This window comes from Leptodactylus fuscus, chromosome 3 (assembly GCF_031893055.1).
Source record: "Leptodactylus fuscus isolate aLepFus1 chromosome 3, aLepFus1.hap2, whole genome shotgun sequence".
NCBI classification, from domain to species: domain Eukaryota; kingdom Metazoa; phylum Chordata; class Amphibia; order Anura; family Leptodactylidae; genus Leptodactylus; species Leptodactylus fuscus.
In genome coordinates, this window is record NC_134267.1 from 84284884 (window position 1) to 84308244 (window position 23361).

At 42.5% G+C, this 23361-nt stretch overlaps 1 protein-coding gene across 1 annotated transcript in view; it reads left to right on the forward strand.

Annotated features, from left to right (window-relative positions):
• The window catches only part of AIG1 (androgen induced 1), a 192395-nt gene that overhangs the window by 44536 nt on the left and 124498 nt on the right, over window positions 1-23361 (forward strand). The window contains exon 3 of the mRNA XM_075267896.1: window positions 22944-23099. Coding sequence (XP_075123997.1) covers window positions 22944-23099 — 156 coding nt within the window. The remainder of the gene's footprint in view (window positions 1-22943; window positions 23100-23361) is intronic.

Sequence of the window (23361 nt, forward strand, 5' to 3'; positions counted from 1 at the left end):
TGTCCCAAAGACTTACTTGGATAGAGATATACGTGTGAGGTCCCAGATGTACGGATAAGACAAGTCCATCAACTTCAGCGCTTGTAAGATTAGAGCTTCAGAGGAAAACACTCTCTGAGAAGGGCCTTGAGGACAGAGGAGAAGGCATCTCTGCTTGGTGTACCCTGATAGTGGGAAGCCATTATCCATGCTCCATGTGCTCTGTCTGCTAGCTGTCTCAAGTCCTAGACTTGTAGCCCCACACAAAAAAAGTCAGCCAAAAACGTCCCCAACCCCCTCTAGAGAGGGTGGTCACTCAACTCTCCCTCCAGGCCAGTCAAGGGAGCCTGATTGGTCCTAGAGGTCAGCTAATCATAATGGACACTCCCTTTACAGTTACAACTCAAATTACAATGGCAAAGTATAGGCAGGTGTAGTTCACAAAAACATCCACAAGATGGCGCATTAATAGACCCCCTGTGTGCTGGCTCTGGAAGAATAGAAATATATAGAAGGAATGAAGGGGGAGGAAAATATTTACCTTATATGAAAATGTCCATGCTATCTCGGTCTGCAAGGATTATTAGAGGGAATTGGACTAGCAGTACCGGGACATTACACATGGTCATGTGATTTACGGTCCATGGTCATGTGATGAGCACACAGGTGCACAGCTGATTACCAGGCAGATGTCTGATTACTGGGCTGTGACTGTAACGAGCGGCACCTGTGTGTTCATCACATGTCCATGGACCATAAATCACATGACCATGGTCAGAGTTTTATCCTCTAGAACAGGGGTGCCCAATACGTCGATCGCGATCTACCGGTCAATCGCAAAGGAAGTACGGGTCAATCACAGACATCCTCACTATTAGACTGCTCCTCTCTCTCCGTGTCTGCCAGGCAGCGCCGCACCTCTAATGATGCGAGGTGAGGTGCCGCTCTCCTTGTGCTGGTTCAGTCGTCTATGTATCAGCGTAGGCGGCGTCATCACGCCGCCTACGCTGATACGTAGACATCTGACTGCCGAGAGAAGAGGATCATGGGGGCAGCGGGAGCAGCAGCAGCAGTGAGATTGGTAAGCATAATAACTTTTTTTTTGTTTTATAATAGGCCGCTACCTGCTGGAGTATCTCCAGCAGATAGCGGCCTATTTACCAACCTCCCCGGACCTGCTCACTGCCGCCCCCGCTTCTCCTTGTGCTATAGGCCGTGGAGGCCGGCAGTGAATAGGCCTGGGCCAGGCCGCGATCCCACTGCCACTATTATTATTCTCGGGGGGTCTTTCAGACCCCTGAGTATAATAATCGGAGCCCCAGGGGAGGTGAGGAAGCATAATAAACAATCTTACCTCTCTGGGATCCGATGTTAATCCTAGCAGGCTTCGGGCCTATGTGGTAATATCCCAGACCACGTGATGTCTGGGCATTACCAAATAGGCCCGAAGCCTGCTAGGATTAAAGAGGACCTTTCATGGGTTTGGGCACAGGCAGTTTTATATACTGCTTGAAAGCTGACAGTGTGCTGAATTCAGTGCAGTGTCTGCTTTCACAATCTGTGCCCCAGGTCAATCCAGGGGGAAGGCATCTTTCTATTGTCTGCCACAGGCAGCAGAGAGGCTAGGACCTATCCTGTCAGCTCGGCAGTGAGTAGTAGATCATTTTGACTTTGTTATTTTATAAGTAGCTCGCATGCTGAAAAAGTGTGAGCACCCCTGCTCTAGAAGTAACAGAATGAATAACAGCAAGCCGAAATCTAGAAAACTGTGAGTAACTGATAGAGAAAGTATATTGGAAAATTGGATATCTTTTTATTGTACATTTGTTTGTCAATATTGGTCTGAAAGTGGCCAACCCCTTTAACATCAGTGCTACACTAGCCAGAGTTGCTATCTCAAAAACTGCCAAACTCCTGGGGTTTTCTCATGCGGTAAAAGAAGCTGTGGTAAACGTATTATACCTAGTGGAATGAATGAGTGATTGGTGATTTTATATCCATTTATAATTCACTTATAAGCGTTAACAGGGTGTTTATCATGTGCACAAATATTGCTAAACTAAACGTGTTAAGTGTGTATCACACGGATGATGCGGGGGAGAAGAAGTGTCCACTGAATATAGCAAGTTGATCAGTGCTCAATTGCATTGGCCTTTTACGCTCGGTTCACATCTGCCATTCTATACAGGGATTCCATTCACCTCTCCGCATGAAAAATGCAGAGAACAAATTGCTGAAAGCGCATATCTCTTCAGATTTTTGGCCCTTTTTGAGAGGAAACCGAATGGAAATCTGCGTGCACATGTGAACCAAGCCTTGCATGGTTAAATGCAGACTTGTAGTCAGTTTTATTGTTGACTCATGGCAAAGTGCTGCTAACATATGATGAGTTTTTGTGCTACATACAGGATGTTTCAGCCATTAAGAACAATTTTTTCGACAAACATTCTTTCTTGATGATTATCCAATCATCGGCCACTGTGAAAGGGCCTTAAGAGACAGCTAAATGTTTTTATTTTTCAGTATAATCCATGTTGCTGATATGGAAAAGATCAATGTACCTACTTTGTGGATTTTCAGCATTTCACAAAATTGCCTCTCTGGTACAAACAGAAGTTGCTGAGGAGTCACACAAAAGCTTATGGAGGATTGCACTCGAATATGAGTACTAGAGGGAACTATATTGTCTCTCCTCTCTGCTAAATATCCTGGAACCAATGAAAGCATCTCTTTAAGATACACTCCAAAATACACTTTACAATAACTTTGTGCTGATGAAAGTGGAGATAAGGGGCCACACGGTGGCTCAGTGGTTAGCACTGCAGCCTTGCAGCGCTGGAGTCCTGGTGTTCAAATCCCGCCAGGGACAAAAAACCATCTGCAAGGAGTTTGTATGTTCTCCCCGTGTTTGCATGGATTTCCATCCCATATTCCAAAAAAGACATACTGATAGGGAAAAATGTACATTGTGAGCTCTATGTGGGGCTCACAATCTACATTAAAAAAAAAAAAAAAGAAAGAAAGTGAAGAGAAATAAGATAAAATTACTATTGGGGGCAGTTCACACGAAGTAAACTGGTGCGGAATCTGGCACGTATACGCGTGTCAGAGTTTGCGTGCTCAAAAAAGATCCCATTGATTTCAATGGGGATTACAATCGTATAACATATATATATATATATATATATATATATATATATATATATATATGTTATTCCCGCCGCTAGCGGGAAAAAAAAGCCCGGTGGTCTACATAGACCACCATTGTAAAGGAGCGGATTTTGAAGCGAAATCCGCTGTCAAAATCTTCCCCTTTGTTCACGTGTGAACTAGCCCTAATATAAACCCATCTGGGTAAGCAAAATGTTGCAGTGTGACAAAGCAAGACATTCATTCATTCTCAGAGCAGATGTGTTCCTAGAATCAGCACAATCCATAAAACATTATAACTGAAGATTGAAACTGTATCTGTAGAATCAAGTGCAATTTCCACTTTTAGTTGTTGCAAAAGTCACTGGTTTACACCTTTCAATAGCTTAAAGTTTTCTTGATATATGTAACTTGTAGAACTTGTGGCATTATAGTTACGGTTTTGTATTGTACTTGATATCCTTGCTCTTCAATCACCTCTATATGTTTTGTTTAACAGAACATGTTAAGAGTCCCATGCCAATAAATGACTTGGCCTACAAGGTTAGGACTGAGTTCTCTAATCTTTAATACACTGTAGTATTGGACTGTATTTTTACATGTAGTATGTGTAAGAGTAATGGTACTGCATATGAGCTAGACAATGCAATGTTTATACCAATCTCAACGTCTACAAAATTGAAATTTTAGAGTTCAATACAAGCTTATTATTTGGGACTGTTCAGTAACAGGGATGCTTTAACCAGTCTTGTGTCTTGCTGTTTGTCTGTGATGAGACCTTCTTGACCACAACCAGACATTAAGCTATTGAGATGCAAAGCGCAGAGCAATTAAGAAATACTTCCTACACTTATTTCCCCCGCATAATGCAAATTTAAATTAGGTAATTTTTTCTGTCCTTATATTTCTGAGTGGGATGTATGCTTCTGTTGGGAGAAGGTAATCCAGGTACTGTATGTCATGCCCAGATGGAACGCTTGCAGTGTTCATGGCAGTGACAGCTGTGTGTGGGAAGCATGACTTCAACTATGCTGAGAAGATAGAGGGGGAAGCTTGTTTACAGCAGTTCTGCCTGGAAAGTTGAAAGGAGAAAATCATTTTATACAGCATGAGAGATAAACATTTAGCTTCCTGTTCTGATAGCTTTAAAGATTGTACTTGTTAGGATATTCACACCATCTTTGTCTTAGATGTTAGCACATACAATCTATTTTATTTCTATATAGGCTTTCAGCAGAAAATTATAGCATGAAATGCTATGTGAAAAACAGCAAAATCCTAATTAAAATGATTATCTTGTTAGAGGAGTTACATTACAACAATTTCAAGTCACAGTTGGCAAGTATTATTTCAAGTGTTTTTAACGGGTATGTACAAGGATATGGAAATGTATGACTCTGAAGGATAAGGAAGAATACATCTCATTGGACCAGGGGTCAGAACCTAGTAAAGAGCAATAGGTACTAGGCAACGCAACTAAAGAGCAAGACCAAAGACACGTTTAATAAAGCAAATATTAGAGTCATAATAAGTAGTTCAGAATATGAGCCTCACTAGAATTTAACCAGAAGGTAACACACCCATGCAGCTACTCATTTAAATTCATCTGACACCATCACAGCAACCTGAAGTAGCTATTGCAAGCACAAACGCATCAGTAGAATGGATACATGTAAGGATTCCTAGTAGCCTGATGGCTAGAAACAGAATCTCCAGTGGGAACCTGGGATTAGGAGAGGTAAGTAACAGTAAGTAATGCTTCCTTTAATGGCCCCTCTCCAAAAAAGTTTCAGAAGACTTCAAAGAATATATCAAATTATTTGTTTCTAATAAGCTGTGAATCATGAATATTCTTCTTTGGATGATCTATCTTTAAAACGATCTCTTTTAATAAAATTCGTTTTTCACGTACTCTTACAGTTCAGAAATTGTTTGATTTGGAATTCAGAAGATTCCAGTCTAAAAGCAGGAGTCTTAATTTTAATAGAAAATATATTGATGACCATTGCAAAAGAAGGGACATGTAAAAACTGTGGGGAGTTTGAAGAGCCAGAAGCTACCTTAAACGCTAACTTTGTTTACTCATGAAAGGTCTATAACTTGAGTCCAGCATGGAAAGTCAGGCTTTGGGAAGTGTTGTGAAATAAGGATGTTGGTTAGCTGCTGTATACTATACCAGCAGTAGACTATAAATTTCTATCGACTTCTGAAAAGATACCTTGAAGATACCAAAAGACATCAGCAACAGCCAGTATCTGGCTGTACTATTAGGGGAACAATGATGACTGGATATCAAACACAGACTGCATGGGAGTCTGATTGCTGTGGACAAATTTGATTCAAGGTAGCAGTTCTGGGTAAATATCCTGGTGAGAGTTGATGTATGTTCAAAGAAACTGCCTGAAAACCTGATTATTCTGTACCATCTGTCTATTACTTGATGGTAATAATGTATACAGAAAGAAGTCCAAAGACATTATCAGATCTTTACCCAATGCTGTCCAAAACTGTGAAACAAACTACAGTACACTATATGCACGACTGCAGTGTGAGATAGAAGGCCATCTCTTTCAAGAAAATCTAAAATATCCAGCAAGCCAATAAAAATTTAGACAGTGGAACATTTTATATGAGCTGGAGGAAAATTGGTTATGAAATCCATCAAGATTGCAATGCCTTAAGAAGACCCAAAGGCCTTCTTAAACTGAGGATTTATTCTTCAAGGAAGAAGACATTTCTTGACATCTTGCTTCCACTTGTGACCAAAAATATAATTGAGAGACAAGTTCACAACTACATTTTATGGTCAAGGGAACAGACAGCAGGGAAGATGAACCCAACACCTCACAACATAATTCAGCAAATACAAGAGGTCAGGAAAGAATTTTTAGCTATTACAGTAGGTAGTTGGATGGATTATAAATATTTGTAGAGCAAATCCACCCTAGGGCTGAGAATTAATCAAGTTAAATCCATTTTCTTAAATGTTATTGCTTCTATAATAAGTTGTACAATGTTCCACTTTCTGTATTCATTCCTCATTGTTTCTTAGATGTCTGCTTGCTGCCATTCTTTGTTTATATCCAGTGGATAAAAATCAGGACATGGTCATGTGATGGACACATAGGTGTACAGCTTGTAAGGTAGGGTTCACACTTCCATTGGTGTCTGCTCAGAAGGTGTCCATTAGAGATGAGCGAACACTAAAATGTTCGAGGTTCGAAATTCGATTCGAACAGCCACTCACTGTTCGAGTGTTCGAAAGGGTTTCGAACCCCATTATAGTCTATGGGGAACAGATACTCGTTAAGGGGGAAACCCAAATTCGTGTCTGGAGGGTCACCAAGTCCACTATGACACCCCAGGAAATGATACCAACACCCTGGAATGACACTGGGACAGCAGGGGAAGCATGTCTGGGGGCATAAAAGTCACTTTATTTCATGGAAATCCCTGTCAGTTTGCGATTTTCGCAAGCTAACTTTTCCCCATAGAAATGCATTGGCCAGTGCTGATTGGCCAGAGTACGGAACTCGACCAATCAGCGCTGGCTCTGCTGGAGGAGGTGGAGTCTAAGATCGCTCCACACCAGTCTCCATTCAGGTCCGACCTTAGACTCCGCCTCCTCCGGCAGAGCCAGCGCTGATTGGCCGAAGGCTGGCCAATGCATTCCTATGCGAATGCAGAGACTTAGCAGTGCTGAGCCAGTTCTGCTCAACTACACATCTGATGCACACTCGGCACTGCTACATCAGATGTAGCAATCTGATGTAGCAGAGCCGAGGGTGCACTAGAACCCCTGTGCAAACTCAGTTCACGCTAATAGAATGCATTGGCCAGCGCTGATTGGCCAATGCATTCTATTAGCCCGATGAAGTAGAGCTGAATGTGTGTGCTAAGCACACACATTCAGCTCTACTTCATCGGGCTAATAGAATGCATAATAGAGTACGGAACTCGACCAATCAGCGCTGGCTCTGCTGGAGGAGGCGGAGTCTAAGATCGCTCCACACCAGTCTCCATTCAGGTCAGAGCCGAGGGTGCACAAGGGTTCAAGCGCACCCTCGGCTCTGATGTAGCAGAGCCGAGGCTGCACAAGGGTTCTGATGTAGCAGAGCCGAGGGTGCGCTTGAACCCTTGTGCACCCTCGGCTCTGCTACATCAGAGCCGAGGGTGCGCTTGAACCCTTGTGCAGCCTCGGCTCTGCTACATCAGAGCCGAGGGTGCGCTTGAACCCTTGTGCACACTCTGCTTCATCAAGCTAATAGAATGCATTGGCCAGCGCTGATTGAAGCAGAGCTGAATCTGTGTGCTTAGCTCAACTACTCCACCGGTGTAGTTGAGCTAAACACACACATTCAGCACTGCTTCATCACGCCAATAGAATGCATTGGCCAACACTGATTGGCCAGAGTACGGATTTCGGCCAATCAGCGCTGGCCAATGCATCCCTATGGGAAAAAGTTTATCTCACAAAAATCACAATTACACACCCGATAGAGCCCCAAAAAGTTATTTTTAATAACATTCCCCCCTAAATAAAGGTTATCCCTAGCTATCCCTGCCTGTACAGCTATCCCTGTCTCATAGTCACAAAGTTCACATTCTCATATGACCCGGATTTGAAATCCACTATTCGTCTAAAATGGAGGTCACCTGATTTCGGCAGCCAATGACTTTTTCCAATTTTTTTCAATGCCCCCGGTGTCGTAGTTCCTGTCCCACCTCCCCTGCGCTGTTATTGGTGCAAAAAAGGCGCCAGGGAAGGTGGGAGGGGAATCGAATTTTGGCGCACTTTACCACGCGGTGTTCGATTCGATTCGAACATGGCGAACACCCTGATATCCGATCGAACATGTGTTCGATAGAACACTGTTCGCTCATCTCTAGTGTCCATATAAAAAACAAACAAAAAAAAAACAAAAACGGACACCTATGATAATGGACACAAACTGATGGCTATCAGAAGGAGAGAAAACCAGCTGTGGCAGAGCTTGTATGTGATGCTACAGGGGTAAAATAGCAGGGCAACAACAAATTTATATGCAGACCAGGTAAGCCCTACGTTTTTATTTTAGGTATGACCAGAGTCACTACATTATTGAGGGATGGGTCAACAATTTTTTTAATGTAGATTGTGAACCCCATATAAGGCTCACAATGTACATTTTTTTCTATCAGTATGTCTTTGGAGTATGGGAGGAAATCCATGAAAACACAAGGAGAACATATAAACTCCTTGCAGATGTTTTTTGAACCCAGGACTCCAGCGCTGCAAGGCTAACCACTGAGCTACCGTGTTGCCTCCAAGGGATGGGTCAACAATTGTGTAAGGCCCGCACTTAATTTGCTAGCATACTGTTTTTATTAGCAACTAATTATTAGTATTTGCACCTGCTAAACTTCCTCTAGCCTATTCCTGTGTGTCTGGATTTATAAAAGTCTGCATCTTTAATCTCACTTGGGCAATGTGGTGAGGTTGGATCCATCCATTCTGTTTTAACCTGGTAGCTGTTTCTCCTTTTTGATATTTGGTTTCCAAATTCTGTTTGCTTTATGCTTGAGTTTTTGACCACCCTGATTTTATACAAGTCCTTTTGTGATTGATTTTACCTGACACTTGTGGCCTTTGGGTTTACTGCAATCTATCTCTGGTACCTGTAGCCCAAGGCGTTCTGCAATATTTTGATATAATTTTGACACTTGTGTAGAAGTGGTTGTGAGGGGAGATATTTTTCCCAAATTCCTCTGTTATATGAAGTAGCAGGTAGAGGCCCTCACCTACTTATTAATGAGTTAGTTAATTCAAAGAGGGTGGGTATTTATGTTATTTTGGTTTGCAAGGTGACAGTGAAAAGCTCTCGAGGTGCTAGCTAGGGTTGTTTAATATTTAGCAAGTGCCAGATAGGCCAGGATTTTCTTTTGTTGCTGTTTTGTATTTTTTGTATATTTGTAACCCTATCTGTAAAACCTGACCCAGTGTCAGCTTACACCTATCTGCTGCAGTTTGACTTGGTTTTGGCCCCAGGAAAAGTGTCAACAGATGTATAGGGAGTATAATGTCACTATATGTCTGTTAACTTCTGCCTTTTCTGCTCCATGTGGCTTTCTGCTATGTTTAAATAACCTACCAGTGGCCCTTTGGCTTCTGCAGTATCTGTCTTGTAGTCCTTCTCCTGTTTCTTGTGTTTTACCAAAATTCTGTTTTTAGTCTATTTACTAATCTGTCCTGGTTTTAGACTTAGTTCTCACCACAAGTTTTATCCTGTTTCTAAGGTGCTCTGCCCCACATTTCTTCCAGCTGCTACCAAACTGGGACCACCACAGGAAGTAGTGGCCAGGTCAACTCCCCACAGCAAAGACCAGATCCCCCTGTGGGGGTGTGAGAAAGTGAAGGGTGTGGAGTGGGAGGACAGGTATGTTTCAGCCAGGCAGCTAAAGGGTGTATGGCAAAAAATAAACCAAACTAGAATGGTCAGCTGACTAATGAAAGGGTGAAGACTGGGGAGTCTGCTATTGTAATGCCCTTAGAGGTGGTCCTAAGCCTAACAGGTATGGTAGCATTGGTGCTCTTCCTCAGCACTGATTGAATACTGCAGCCTTTCAATCACTGTGAGGAATACCCTCATATAAAATGCCAGAAGAGCCCCCAACACATGGCAGTAGTGTTCCTTGACAGAAAATATGTTTTTCTTGTGGTTTTGAAAAGTTAAAAAACTTCAGTATTAGTATATGTTTAACATACTGTGCTGCTGTAATATAGCATACTGTGCACCAGTAATATAGCAGCGCAGCGATATAATTATATATAATTGTTCTGCAATATAACTGGCACTTATAACTCAGTAATAGCAACACAGCCACTTACCAGCAATCATATAGTGGCATGGCAAGACTATAACGCCAGCAATATAGCAGTACAATATGCCATATGTGATGGTGCTGTTTAATTAGGAATGAGACTAGGGCACAGGCCATAGCAAGCCTATAATAAATAATATGTATGATATACACTTCTTTAGTATATGTTTTTATTTTGCCACCGGTAAAATCAGTATATATGGAAAACAACTTTGATCAGTTTCCAAACTCCATAACTCTTTTAAATTTTCTATTCAGTCACATGAGAGTTTATTTTTTGCGGGATAAATTGTACGTCATAGTGATATATTTTTGAAGCTGTTGCTGCTGTGACCAGCTCTTGGGGTAAGCTATTCTACAGATTCACAGTCCTTGATGACTCTTGCCCCCTTGTCTTTGGAGAGGATTTTACATGGAATAGTTCTTCCCTTTATTTCTTGTATGGACCATTTATATAGGTTTATCATATCTCACCTTAAACACCTCTTCTCCAGACTAAACAGATTTAACTCCTTTAGGCTAAGGCCCCAGCAAAAAAAGCTGTGTAAAAAAATACAGAGAAAACGCTGCGTTTTCTGTTGCGGGAAAAAACGCACGTGTACATGCATTTTTCATCACGTTTTTCAGTTTTGTGCTGCAGAAATTCATATGAGTTTTCTGTTGCGTTTTTCATTGTGATTTTGCTGGAATTTCTCATGGTATACACGTAATTGAAAGGCTATGCTGAAAATCCTAAGGAATTATGGTCCTCTGCTATTTAGGCCGGGGCCCCACGGGCTGGAAATGCCACGATTTGGCGTTTTACAGTACTTGCAAAGTACTGTAAGCATATTTTGGGGGAATTTACCACCCTAGAGGATATGAATGAACATTAGGAGAAGGTGTGGGGAGAGGATACCCTTATATTTCTTACTAGCTATAGCCCGCGACTTCGTCCGCTGTCCCCTCACCCTTGCGCGATCCACCTGCAGCGCGGCCCGTGGCCCCCCATGGCCCTTTTCTTGCATCCAGTGCGGTCACCTCCCACAGCGTCGGAGGCCAGGACCCCACGGCCCCGCTGCTGCACCTCTGGCCCTCTCCTTTCCCTCCACCTGCACCCCCGGCTCTCCCCTTACCCCCCACCCGCGTCCCCGGCCCTCTTTAGAGTTACAGTCACCTCCTACTTCTTCCCCCCAGCATCACCCACCCGTGACCTTGGTTACTCCCCCCCCCTTCTTGCCTTCTGCCCTCTGGTGTGAAACCCGACCCCCCCCAGCCCCCTCTCTAACCCCTACCACCAGCACCTCCCCCAAACCAGCAACCCCCCCCCACCCCCGGCCCCTACCGATCACCCATGCCCCACCACCCCTCTCCCCCTTAAGCAAGTCGGCGATCCCTATTCCCGCAGCACAGCTGACTAAGACGGCATTTCCTCTGCCGGCGCTGCTATGTTCGTGTTCCGCGCCGGCGCCCGGAGCAAGCTGACCTGTCCTGATGTCCTCTGCCGATGCGTGGGCGCTGTGCTGATCCTTCCCCGCTATATTCCTTCTCCGCTTCGGCACCTGGACCAAGCTCCGGGGCCAGCGTCATGTTCCTATGGCAGCTGGGAGCCGTGCGCAGGGTCCCCGGGCTGTCGGTCTTTTGCTCCTACTGCAGCCCTATGGCACGTAGCCTGCCGTAGAAGCACTGGTTTTATGCTATGCTATACCAGCGCTTCTATTGCAGGTTACGTAGCCTAGGCTGCAGTAGGAGCAAAAGACCGACAGGACGGGGACCCTGCGCAAGGCTCCCGGCTGGCATAGAAACATGACGCTGGCCCCGGAGCTTGGTCCGGGTGCCGACGCGGAGAAGGAATATAGCGGAGAAGGAGCAGCGCCCACATACCGGCAGAGGACATCAGGACAGGTCAGCTGTGACTGAGGCGGCGTTAGGGTTAATGGAGATGATCGTTGTGGACATCGGACACCCCCTTACCCCGTTGGACTTACCTTGTGTATGGTGTGTAGTCCGCACCATCTGCCGATCCTGTGTAGCCGGCCGGCATGCTGGCAGTGTGTAGGCAGCCTGGGATGGCAGCGGCGGCTGGAGCATGTGGGCTGCCGTCATGTTGAATACGGTCTTCCTGGTCAATCAGCCTGCCCACACTTTGCCAGCAACGTATGGTGCTGCAGCGCTGGCTCCCTAGCCCGCCCCCACCCTGCCATGCACCAATAGGAGGTGCGTGGAAAGACCTGGGCTGGCAGAATGCCAGCTCCTACAGCAGAGCAGGAGAGAACTTTGGAGGGTTGCGGTGGCGATTTGGGGTGAGTGACCCACATTTAAAGTAGCCTATTCTTCCTTCCTGGACAATATGTCAGTGTGTGTGAAATTTCAACAAAATCCATTCAGCTGTTTGGCTGTGATTGAGGAACAAACATTCGAACATCCAAACATCCAAACACACAAACCCACAATAATATTAATAGGATAGTACAGGGAGGAGAAACCATTAGGTCCCATTGTGATAACAAACTCATATCACAGTTACTGATGATGATAAGACGCTGCCACACAGTTGAAGATCTTCATAGAAATTTTAGCCTCCCTGGTTATATACTTTTAATCTCTTGGATTATATTGGATATTATTGAAGTAAGGTTAACAGAAAAATTCTCCCATCATTACAACATTAGCAGTGACTGTAATTGTTTGTGATGCTGTTCTGTGGTATCATGGGATTGATATCAATATCATAGTACAGAAAAAGAGAAACAAAGATAAAATCCAAGTTCAACATTGTGTCTGATCATAGACATATTGGATGGTGGAATACAATATATTTAAAAGATGTCCAGCACTAGATGTGCACTCCACTGATAAAAGGTTGTGTTTTTGCTGGATGACTCCTTTAAAGAGGACCTTTCACCACTTTTGGGCACATGCAGTGTTATATACTGCTGGAAAGCTGACAGTGCGCTGAATTCAGCGCACTGTCGGCTTTCCCGATCTGTGCCCGGTGTAAAGAGCTTACGGTGCCGGTACCGTAGTGCTCTATGGTCAGAAGGGCGTTTCTGACCATTAGCCTGAGACGTCCTTCTGCCTCGCGGCGCCTATCGCGCTGTACTGTGGAGCAGGGAGGAACGCCCCCTCCCTCTGCTCACAGCGCTCGTCCATAGACGAGCATTATCAGGAGCGGGAGGGGAAAGTTCCTCCCGGCTCTCACAGCACAGCGTGATTGGCGCCGCGAGGCAGAAGGACGTCTCTGGCTAATGGTCAGAAATGCCCTTCTGACCATAGAGCACTACGGTACCGGCACCGTAAGCTCTTTACACCGGGCACAGATCGGGAAAGCCGACAGTGTGCTGAAATCAGTGCACTGTCGGCTTTCCAGCAGTATATAACACTGCATGTGCCCAAAAGTGGTGAAAGGTCCTCTTTAATAAGATCAGTACATTAAAAGTTGATGTTCATTTAAATTTTGGGGCCCCTTCATTGATCTCTTCTATGTATTTTTGTTCTGCTTGGGTGAATAGGAGATCGGAACTGTCTCAGTATACGGAGAGCACATTCAGGTGACATCTGCTTTAATATATGGTGACTTTATGACTTTACTTTTATATAGTCTGTTAGTGTCTTTCATTTTGTCTTCTCTAGGCATCTCTGTTCTTAGTGCTGCCTTGAATGCTCGGGTTCTTGTTTTCTCACATTGAATAACCCAAGCATTCGAGTCTCTGGTAGTCATTGGAGCAGCATCAAACAATATTTACTGCAGCCATGGTAACTAATCTTGGCGCTACTGAAATATATTTCCTGTTTCACTTAATATAATATACTTTGTCATGTTAAACTGTAAATAAATATATGGAAGATATTGCAAACCTATACCTTAATAATAAAATAGCAACATGTGAAAACTTAATGAAAGGTTACTCATAGCCGTGGTTTCCTAGATTGGAAATGAGTATATAAATGAGCAATATCCATATAAATTTTAAAAATAAATCAGAATTTATGTATTTTATTGCATAGAAAAATTGTGGGTCAGACTGATTATTACTGTCCTCTATTTACATAGAATAAAATTAGACCAGACAGGCAGAAACCAGGGCTATGTAGTGCATAAGATTATCTTTTCCATACACTGACTCCAACTCTGACTCCTTATTTAATGTATCATGAACCTGGTTTTCCATCATTTCTACTGATTTAGATGGTGTGGAAAAAAATGTGATGCGTTTCCACTACTTTTTTTTTTTTTTTTACTGTGTTTCGCTACGTGGGGCCTTAACCTTAGACACTTTTTTGCCATTATGCCATTATTGTAACACAGGTTTTGCAGCATGCATTGTGAGCAAATTTTTAGTTTGTACCAGAAATCAAATATATTTTATTTAGTAAATCTACCCCAGTAGTCTATAATCTCCTAAAGAACATGGCTCCCCATGAATTAGAAATATGTTAGCAGAAAATTATCAGTATTGCTTATAGTAACTGATTATAGTTTACCCAAGTAACCTCCAGTAGCACTGTCACTTTTGTTGCTACACTTATTATATATTGGCTTTATCCACCTTTAAATAGGTTGGCCCATAAAACATATTTATCATCTATGTAATGGATAGGTTATAAATAAATGATCACTGGAGGTCTCAGCCTTGGGTCTTCCCCCCCCCCCAATCACTAGACTGGGAATCCCAAACTCATTTTCTGGAGGAGTTTAAACGTAGAATTCACCATGCATGCATAGTACTGTCCCATTTAATGGCCATGGTACTGATAGCCGAAAATAAACCGATACTTTGAATTAAATGAACTATATAAAAAAGTGAATTTGCAACACCCATACAAATGCATAATATATTTGCATGAGTATAGTTGAGCAAAGTGGAAATCGATGAGAATTTCAGGAAATATTTGATTTGTATTGAATCTTCGTGGTAATAAATCGCAATTTTGCTAAAATGGCTGCTGCACATATTAGGACATGGGGCAAGGAACACTGGGAACGCGGGATCACCCACAATGCCATGCGTGAAGCCAATTAGCAATCAGCCCTGTGATGTCATGGCCCTTTAACCCCTTCACAACCGCCCATGGCATCGGGAGCGGGGGTGTTAGCTGTAACTGACAACTAACACTCTTCCAGAACAGTTCCAATTGGAGCTTTTAATCCCCTGGATGCGGCAGTCAAACATGACCGTAGCATCCAAGGGATTCCACCATGCTGCATGTCCCCTTCTGCACCCCCCCCCCCGGCGAGATCGGGGGCTGCCGATATGTATCTTCTGCAGCGTAGGGTCTGGGCAGTGACCCCGAGCTGCTAATCAGAACCTGTCAAATGCCCTTCTGACGGTGAAGAGCTACGGTACCAGCACCAATAGCTCTTCACCGGAGGCACAGAAAGGGAAAGCCAATGGGGTTTAAAAGTTATGGGGAGTGAAAATGAAAAAATGTCACAGACGGGAAGGACTTAACTGTGTGGCTCTAATGAAAAATACTACGGGTCTCTATACGTGGTGAATAATAAAGAATGGCACATAATTATAGCCACAATATTCATAACTAAGAGAATAACACAAAGTTATTCATCATGAAAATGCACACTATCAGTTTAGATTTTTTCTATAAATTAGAAATGTTTGTTGGGTAGGTGGGAGAGGCCAGTGATAGTATCCTCGGCAAATAAAAAAGGGAATGTAGACTTTGCTCAGGACACATTTGGTCCCCTGACGAAGCCCACGCTGTTGGGAGAAATGCGTGTCGGGTCCTTACTACAAACCTCAGTACGTGTAGTATAATGTATTTCTCTCTATGATAATAGTAGTAGTACTGTGGTATTGGTGATAGTACTATGCTTTAGCATTCATGCATTTTATTAATTTATTGTCATCACCATATACCCTTTTATACCTTCATATGTTATGTTGACTACTTCATCTTCCCATACTTACCTTGGTATTGTTTTGGTAACTAGTACAATGATTACCTTATCCCCCTTATGTAGTGTTATTTGTATGTCCTTTTTGTACATCCTTTTAATGGATACTAATAAAGATATATTATTTTATTATATCTTTTTGCGTGTGGATATTTCTCTTTATATTGATCCTCATGACACATTTACTTTGAGTTCCTCATCTGCTCAATAAAGGCACTTGGTTTTTCTGAGTCCCATATTCTAACATTGTGGTGACTGACGTGAGCTGAAAGGTATCCTTATTAGCGAACACCAGCCTATCTGCAAATTTGTCCTTTTCCAGTTGGGCTCTACAAGTTAATGCAAATGTCGCAGCATATGGAGTTGTCTGGCCTCTGCTACTGAAGAAGATGTAATCTGTATGGATTACAGATGTTTTTGTAATGTACGCCATACTGTGGTTTGTGGCACCTGTAGTTCTTTACTAGTAAGCCAGGTTGACTTTCGAGGATTACATACGTACACAACTTCTAGGACTACACATGTACAATTCTTTTTACTATCTCTTTTAAACATTTAAGGACAGAGGGTGGTTTGTATGTTAATGCTCTGCAACTTTTTTCATATTTTCCTTCCCCATTTTCTAAAATCCATAACATTTTTATTTTTCTGTCGACATATTCTTTGTGTGACAGGTGGTGCTTTAAGTTTTAACCATTTTGTGGTACATATGTTTTGATTAGCTTTTATTAAGGTTTTTGGGGGTCCATAAACCCACAACTCTATCATAATTATTTGTATTTTGTTTTAACGGCATTCTCTCTGCATTAAAAATGACATGGCACCGTTTCCGGTGGATCATTACATTACGGTGGATCATTACGATTACAGCAATACCATTTTTATATTGTTTTACTGTATTTAAAAATAAAATGTCACTTTTTGAAAATAAACCATTTTCCTGGGGTCACCGTATTTTGATGCCTGTAACTTTACTGCTTTGTTGAGGGAGATATGCCAAGACACATTATTTGTGGGACAAATTGTACTTAATGTATCGTACTTAATGGTATTAATGTTTGCTATGTATGACTTGTTGATCACTTTTATTTATTTATTTTTATTTTTATGGAAAAGTAAGGTGACCAAAATACATTAATTTGCGCATTGCAGTATATAAATTTTTATGGCGTTCATTGGATAGTGGGTACTTATACACACATGGGGATACGGAACATGTTTGTTTTGTTTTTTTGTCCATGTTATATGTAAACGTTTTGTTTTTTAAAAAACTTTTTATTTATTTTGGACCTTTTTTCTTCTTAATTTTTACCTGTCCCACAAGGGGACTTGAATCTGGGATCTCTGATCCTCAATGCGATATGCTGCAATACAGGTTCACTATGTGTGAACACATGTACGTATGTACGCATCTGGCTCGATGTGACCTGCGAGTGTGGCTCCTCCTCTACTAAGGACCTTTGGTTCTTGTCTTCTACCCATTGTCTCTCCTGTCTTGCGGTGCTCTATTGGATCCGCTGCCACTCCCACCTGGGATACCAACTCAAAAGCAATACAAAGGGTTGTGACTGCTCACAACCCCATCAGAGCGCTCAGTGTCTCTCCTCTTTGTTCTCCACTATGTGTGATGAGCATGGTCAGTCAGTAGGCTCTTCCATCATTTTTTTATGAGGAGTGAACGTGATAGGAACAAAATGCAAGAATAGAATTGTGGGGTTTTTCACATGGACCCCTAAAAACATAAATAAAAGCTTATCAAAACATTGTATTGTATCCCTAGATTTTGCCAAAGTAAAACTTGTCATGTAAAGAATAAGCCCTCACATAGCCTTGTCAACAAAAAAAAGGAAAAATAAAATATGAAAAATGTCACTTAGCATTACCGTCCAAACTACCTTGCATCCTTAAAGGGTTAAAAGTAACTGAAGTGATTTCTAAAAGGTAAAATGAAGCAGCAGTCAACAAATTCAATATCTTTATTTGTTTAGAAAAAGAAAAGTCAACTCAATCATTCATGTTGCGGATTTCACAGATTCAATTATTTGAAGCTGTTAATTAAAACTAAACTTGATCATGCCCCTGGGTTAGGAGGGTTCTGAATAATTTAAGAAAGGTTTGTCTAAGAGCATAGTCATAAACTATTAATAAAGCATAAGCTCTGTACAATGGAAAATTTTTAATAAATATCTTAGAAAATATCTTTATTAGAATGATAAAGTCTTGTAGGGGAGAGCCAGTTTAAAGAATCCTTATTCTTGAGCGGTCCCAAAGCCTCAGGTTTAAGTTTCTTGCTATTTATGTAGTTTGAGTATTATGGAGTTATTTTTACTTTCCCTGTCTCTCTGTCTCAATCTTTGCCGCCTTTATCATTTTATTACCTGCCTTATTTTTCTTGTTAAAGTTCTTAAAAACGTCATCACTTCCTTCCGTCTAGTTTAAATTATTTATTTTCTTTTTTTTAAGATTTATTGCATCTCTTACAGATTTGATGAACCACAATTGTTTTCTTTTGTTCCTAATGTGTTTATTCTTATACCATACAGATCTTTCACAGGACTTATGTTGTTTTGTTTTTGAGGACATTGTTTAAGTTTATTGGCCTGATGTTTAGTGTTTTTGTACCTCCTCCACGAAATGTCTTATTATAGGATATTTGGAAATGTATTCTGTTGTGGTTAGTATTACCCATATGATCCCCAACCTCCACTTTAGATATTCTAATAAGACCCCCTTTTTTTTTTAAATGTAGATTATGTTCCCCACATAGGGCTCACAATGTACTTTTTTTTTTTTTTTTTTTTTTTGCCCTGTCAGTATGTCTTTTTGGAATATGGGATGGAAATCCATGCAAACACGGGGAGAACATACAAACTCCTTGCAGATGTTTTTTTGCCCTTGGCGGGATTTGAACACCAGGAGCCACTGAGCCACCGTGTGGCCCCTATAAGACCCCTTTTTATGTTGGGTCCTGCACTAGTTGGGAAAGGTAATTGACTTTAATTATAGCGCAAAACCTGTTATGTTAGTTGGACCTCCAAGCTTCTGCTTCACAATTAAAATCACGGTCGTTGACGTCCCCCATAATAATTACCTCATTATTCTTAGCTGACTGCTCTGTTTGTTCCATTAATAACAGTTCCACTTCCTCCATTATACTTGGAGACTTTCATTCCTCTTATTTCCATCCATTGGGACTCTACATGTTAATGTTTCTCCCAGATGTTCTCACAGTACAGGCTTTAGATAGGATTTTATATATAATCAAACTACTCCCCATCTCTTATTTATTCTCTTATTTTCTGCTCTTTCTTAAATCACTGGTACCCCTGCTTACTTACAGCACAGTCATAGCTATCACCCAGCCATGGTTCACTTATCCCTTCTATGTCATAATCGCTTCTGGCATTTGTGTATACGTCTTACTTTATCCCTGTTCTGCATTTTGTTATAAACTCATCCTTCTGCTCCACCCTTAGCTATCTGTCCCTATGTTCCCCTTCAGTACCAGGGGATGTCATCTTAAGGTGTCCAGGGACTTATTAGATCTTTTATTCCCTGCTCAGATATAGGATTTAGAGCCAGATTATGCTACTAGATTCCAGGAATTAGTCCATAGCGAGCTACTTTCCAAAAAGTAATGCTAGAATTTCCCCTTTTCCACCAAGGGGTTCTTATTTGCATATTCTTTTTAAAAATTCTTACCATGTCTTGTATGGTCTCATAGGTCTCTGTTCATGGCAAAGTGATGGGTCTTTAAGGAAACATAGTACCCTTTCTGACCCACATCTATGACCTCTCATTCAGCTAGCCATTCTCCTGTCTCTAGGTTTCAGGAAAATTAGGCATTGACCTATGGGGAACTATCTTACTAAAGATTGCACTAGAGCAAGTTCCATTTTTCACTAAGAAGGACTAAGCATGCATGGTCTAATAAGTACCTATACAAGGTGAATTCTTAAAGAGGACTTTCACCTTCTCTACCAACTCTAGTTCTTACCATCTATTAGTAGACCCCTCTTCACTGATTAGAGTAGTTGGATTCTTTACTCTAACCACTACCATTCCTGAGTAAATAGTTTGGTTAGTTTTAGTGTCTAATATGCCTCTTTAATGTTCCCTAAAGTGCCCCCTCCCACATATTATTTAATGCCTGCTCAAGTGGCTCCTACATAATTTAATGTCCCTTCAAGTGGATTCCACATAATTTGATATCCCCTTAAGTGACCACCACACAATACAGTGTCCTGTCAAGCGGTCCCCCGCATAGTGCCCCCTGCCTCCTCAGTGTCCATTCAATCAATATATACATCCTACTAATATTATAAAGGTGAAAGTTTGGATGTTTGGATGTTTGTTCCTCAATCACAGCCAAACAGCTGAATGGATTTTGTTGAAATTTAATAAACACCTACATATTGCCCAGGAAGGAAGGATAGGCTACTCTAAATGTGGGTCACTCACCCCAAATCGCCACCGCGACCCTCAAAAGTTCACTCCGGCTCTGCTGTAGGCGCTGGCAATATGCCAGCCAAGGTCTTTCCACGCACCTCCTATTGGTGCATGGAAGGGTGTGGGCGGGCTATGGAGCCAGCGCTGTGGCACCATACGTTGCCGGCGAAGTGTGGGCAGGGCGGGCGATTGACCGGGGAGACAGTAGTCAACATGACGGTAGCCCGCATGTTCCACCCGCCGCTCCCATCCCAGCCCACGTACAAACTGCCGGCATGCTGGCCGGCTACACAGGACCGCTCATGCCAGCAGATGTTACGGCCTACACAGCATGCACAAGGTGAGTTCAGCAAGGTGGAGGTGGGAGGTGGCCAGTGTCCGCAACGAGCGTCCCCATTAACCCTAATGGTGCCTCACTCACAGCTGACCGAGGCGCCATGTCCTCCGCCGGCGCATGGGCGCTGCAATGTTCGGTCTCTGCTGGCACCCAGACCAAGCGCCGGGGCCGGCGTCACGTTGCTATGGCAGTCGGGAGCCTTGCGCAGGGTCCCCGGCCTGTCGGTCTTTCGCTCCTGCTGCAGTCTATGCTATGTAGCCTGCAATAGAAGCACTGGTATAGCATAGCATAATACCGGCGCTTCTACTGCAGGCTACGTAGCATAGGCTGCAGTAGGAGCGAAAGACCAACAGGCCGGGGACCCTGCACAAGGCTCCCGGCTGCCATAGCAACATGACGCCGTCCCTAGAACATAGCAGAAGGAGCATAGCAGCGCCCACACGCCGGCGGAGCAAATGGTGCCTCGGTCAGCTGTGACTGAGGCGCTGGAAGGGTTAATGCGGACGATCATTGCGGCCACCGACCGGTATTATGCAAAGCATAGCATAAAACTCATGGTTTTATTGCAGCTTATGCATTGCATAAAACCGCTGCTTCAATTGCACCCCATGCTACGTAGCCTGCAATTGAAGCGCCAGTATTCTGCAATGCATTACAATGCATTACCATTGTAATGCATTGCATTACTAATCACACACCCTGGAGTTCGAGAACCCTAGAGAGTGCAATAAATGCACAAACAAAATTTACAAAATAAAAAAATAAAAACCTCATAAAACACCACTTTCCCTAGAACACATTAAAAACTCATTACATACTGTGAAACACATACATCTTAGGTAGGGACTAAGGGCGGCACAGACGAAGTCGCAGGTAATGCTAGTATCAATATAATACTCACCTATTCCCATTCCCTCAGAGAATGGCTTTTGTAATGTCTCTGGCTAAGCATTTATTGTACCACCCTGCCACAAACAGCATCAGTTGAAGCCTTGTATGGAGCTGATAGCTCTGTGCTCCACCGTTGTATTCAACAGTACCTGTTTCTTAAGAACCTGTTGCCTGAAACAGGGAGACAGTGCTCAAAATGCTGGACTGTCCCGCTGGGATAGCTGATGGGGCCCCTACTTGATGTAGATGCACCGTTTGCCCTATGGTAGCACATGAAGCAGCAAAGCTAATAGCACTTATTGCTTAGGAAACGCGGAGGCTAGAGAAACATTTGCAACAGTGCCCGAAACTGTTGAGCAGCAGCTATTAAATGATGTAAAAAGCTGGATTTGGCAGGTGAAAGGAGACATAGTACACCTTCTGACCCATGGATATTTTTTAGTTTATAATTTTGTCATACATACATTTGAGAATGTTCTTATGCAACTCTTCTGTTGCAACATTTCTGTCTCAATTGACTCCTGACCCTAGAGGCTGTTTTACCACTGAAGTTGCTTCTAAATTTCATCATGATATATGACCCTAAAAAAGCCTAAAAAAGCCTGCGTAGCCTTGAAACAGTATGTTCGTTCCTGACATTACTAATAAGGGAATAAAGAAAAAAATTATTGTCACGTGTTCTGAATCTGAAAGCAAGCAGAGAGTTAGATCTTTCTGTACCTACTTTCCAACTTTTCTTTATAACATGGGCTTATCTCTTCATTAGCATCTAGCTGCTTTCACACGGAGTAAACGCTCCGCTCATTCTGAACTTAAAACTCGTTCAGAGTGAGCGGCCTTAAAACAGATCCCATTGATTTCTATGGGTGCCAGTATACGCACACTCCCCATTGAAATCAATGGGAGGCTTTTTTACCTATTGCTTTCAATGTGATACATGCGTATGCCGGCACCCATAGAAATCAATGGGATCTGTTTTAACACCGCTCACTCTGAACGAGTTTTACGTTCAGAATGAGCGGAGCGTTTACTCCGTGTGAAGGCTCCCTCAGTCTGAATATAATCTAGACCAGGGGTCAGCATCCTTCGACACTCCAGCTGTTGTGAAACTACATTTCCCAACATGCTTCATTCACTTCCATGGGAGCTCCAAAAATAGCAAAGTCAGTTTGTATGCTGGCAGTTATTTGATGCGCTTAACCCCTTGGTGTTCGGCCGCTTAGACGCATTCATATGGCAGCGAGGTATTCGATCGAATACTACTCGATCATGTCTATTGCCTACCCCTGATCTTGACATTTAGAATGTTTTAGTAGAGTGTATATATCCTTAATTTCTTTTCATAGCTGCCTTAGTAACTGTGACATTATTCCTTCATAGGTTATCCAGGCTGTCTTCTTTGGCATTTGTGTTTTGTCCGACCTGTCCTGTCTCTTAACAAAAGGCAGTGACAACCTGGAACAAGAGCGGCAGCTGAAAAAGCTCATCTCCCTCCGTGACTGGATGATGGCTGTCTTAGCATTCCCCATAGGAGTTGTAAGTACTGTTTAGTTGTTAAATGAATGGTATATAGGGGATTACTTATGATTTGTACATCTACATACAATCCGTGTACCTTTAACCTAAGACTGCATTTAGGTTATATTATCAAAATGTAATAATTATCTAGTTATTTCACCCAAAATAAATAATCTATTATTTATTAGTTTATTATTGGTGTGTCAGTGTGGAATACAAGGACTCTTTCCATATTAAGGCCAGGGCCCGATGTTGCGAAAACGCTGCGTTTTGGCCACGG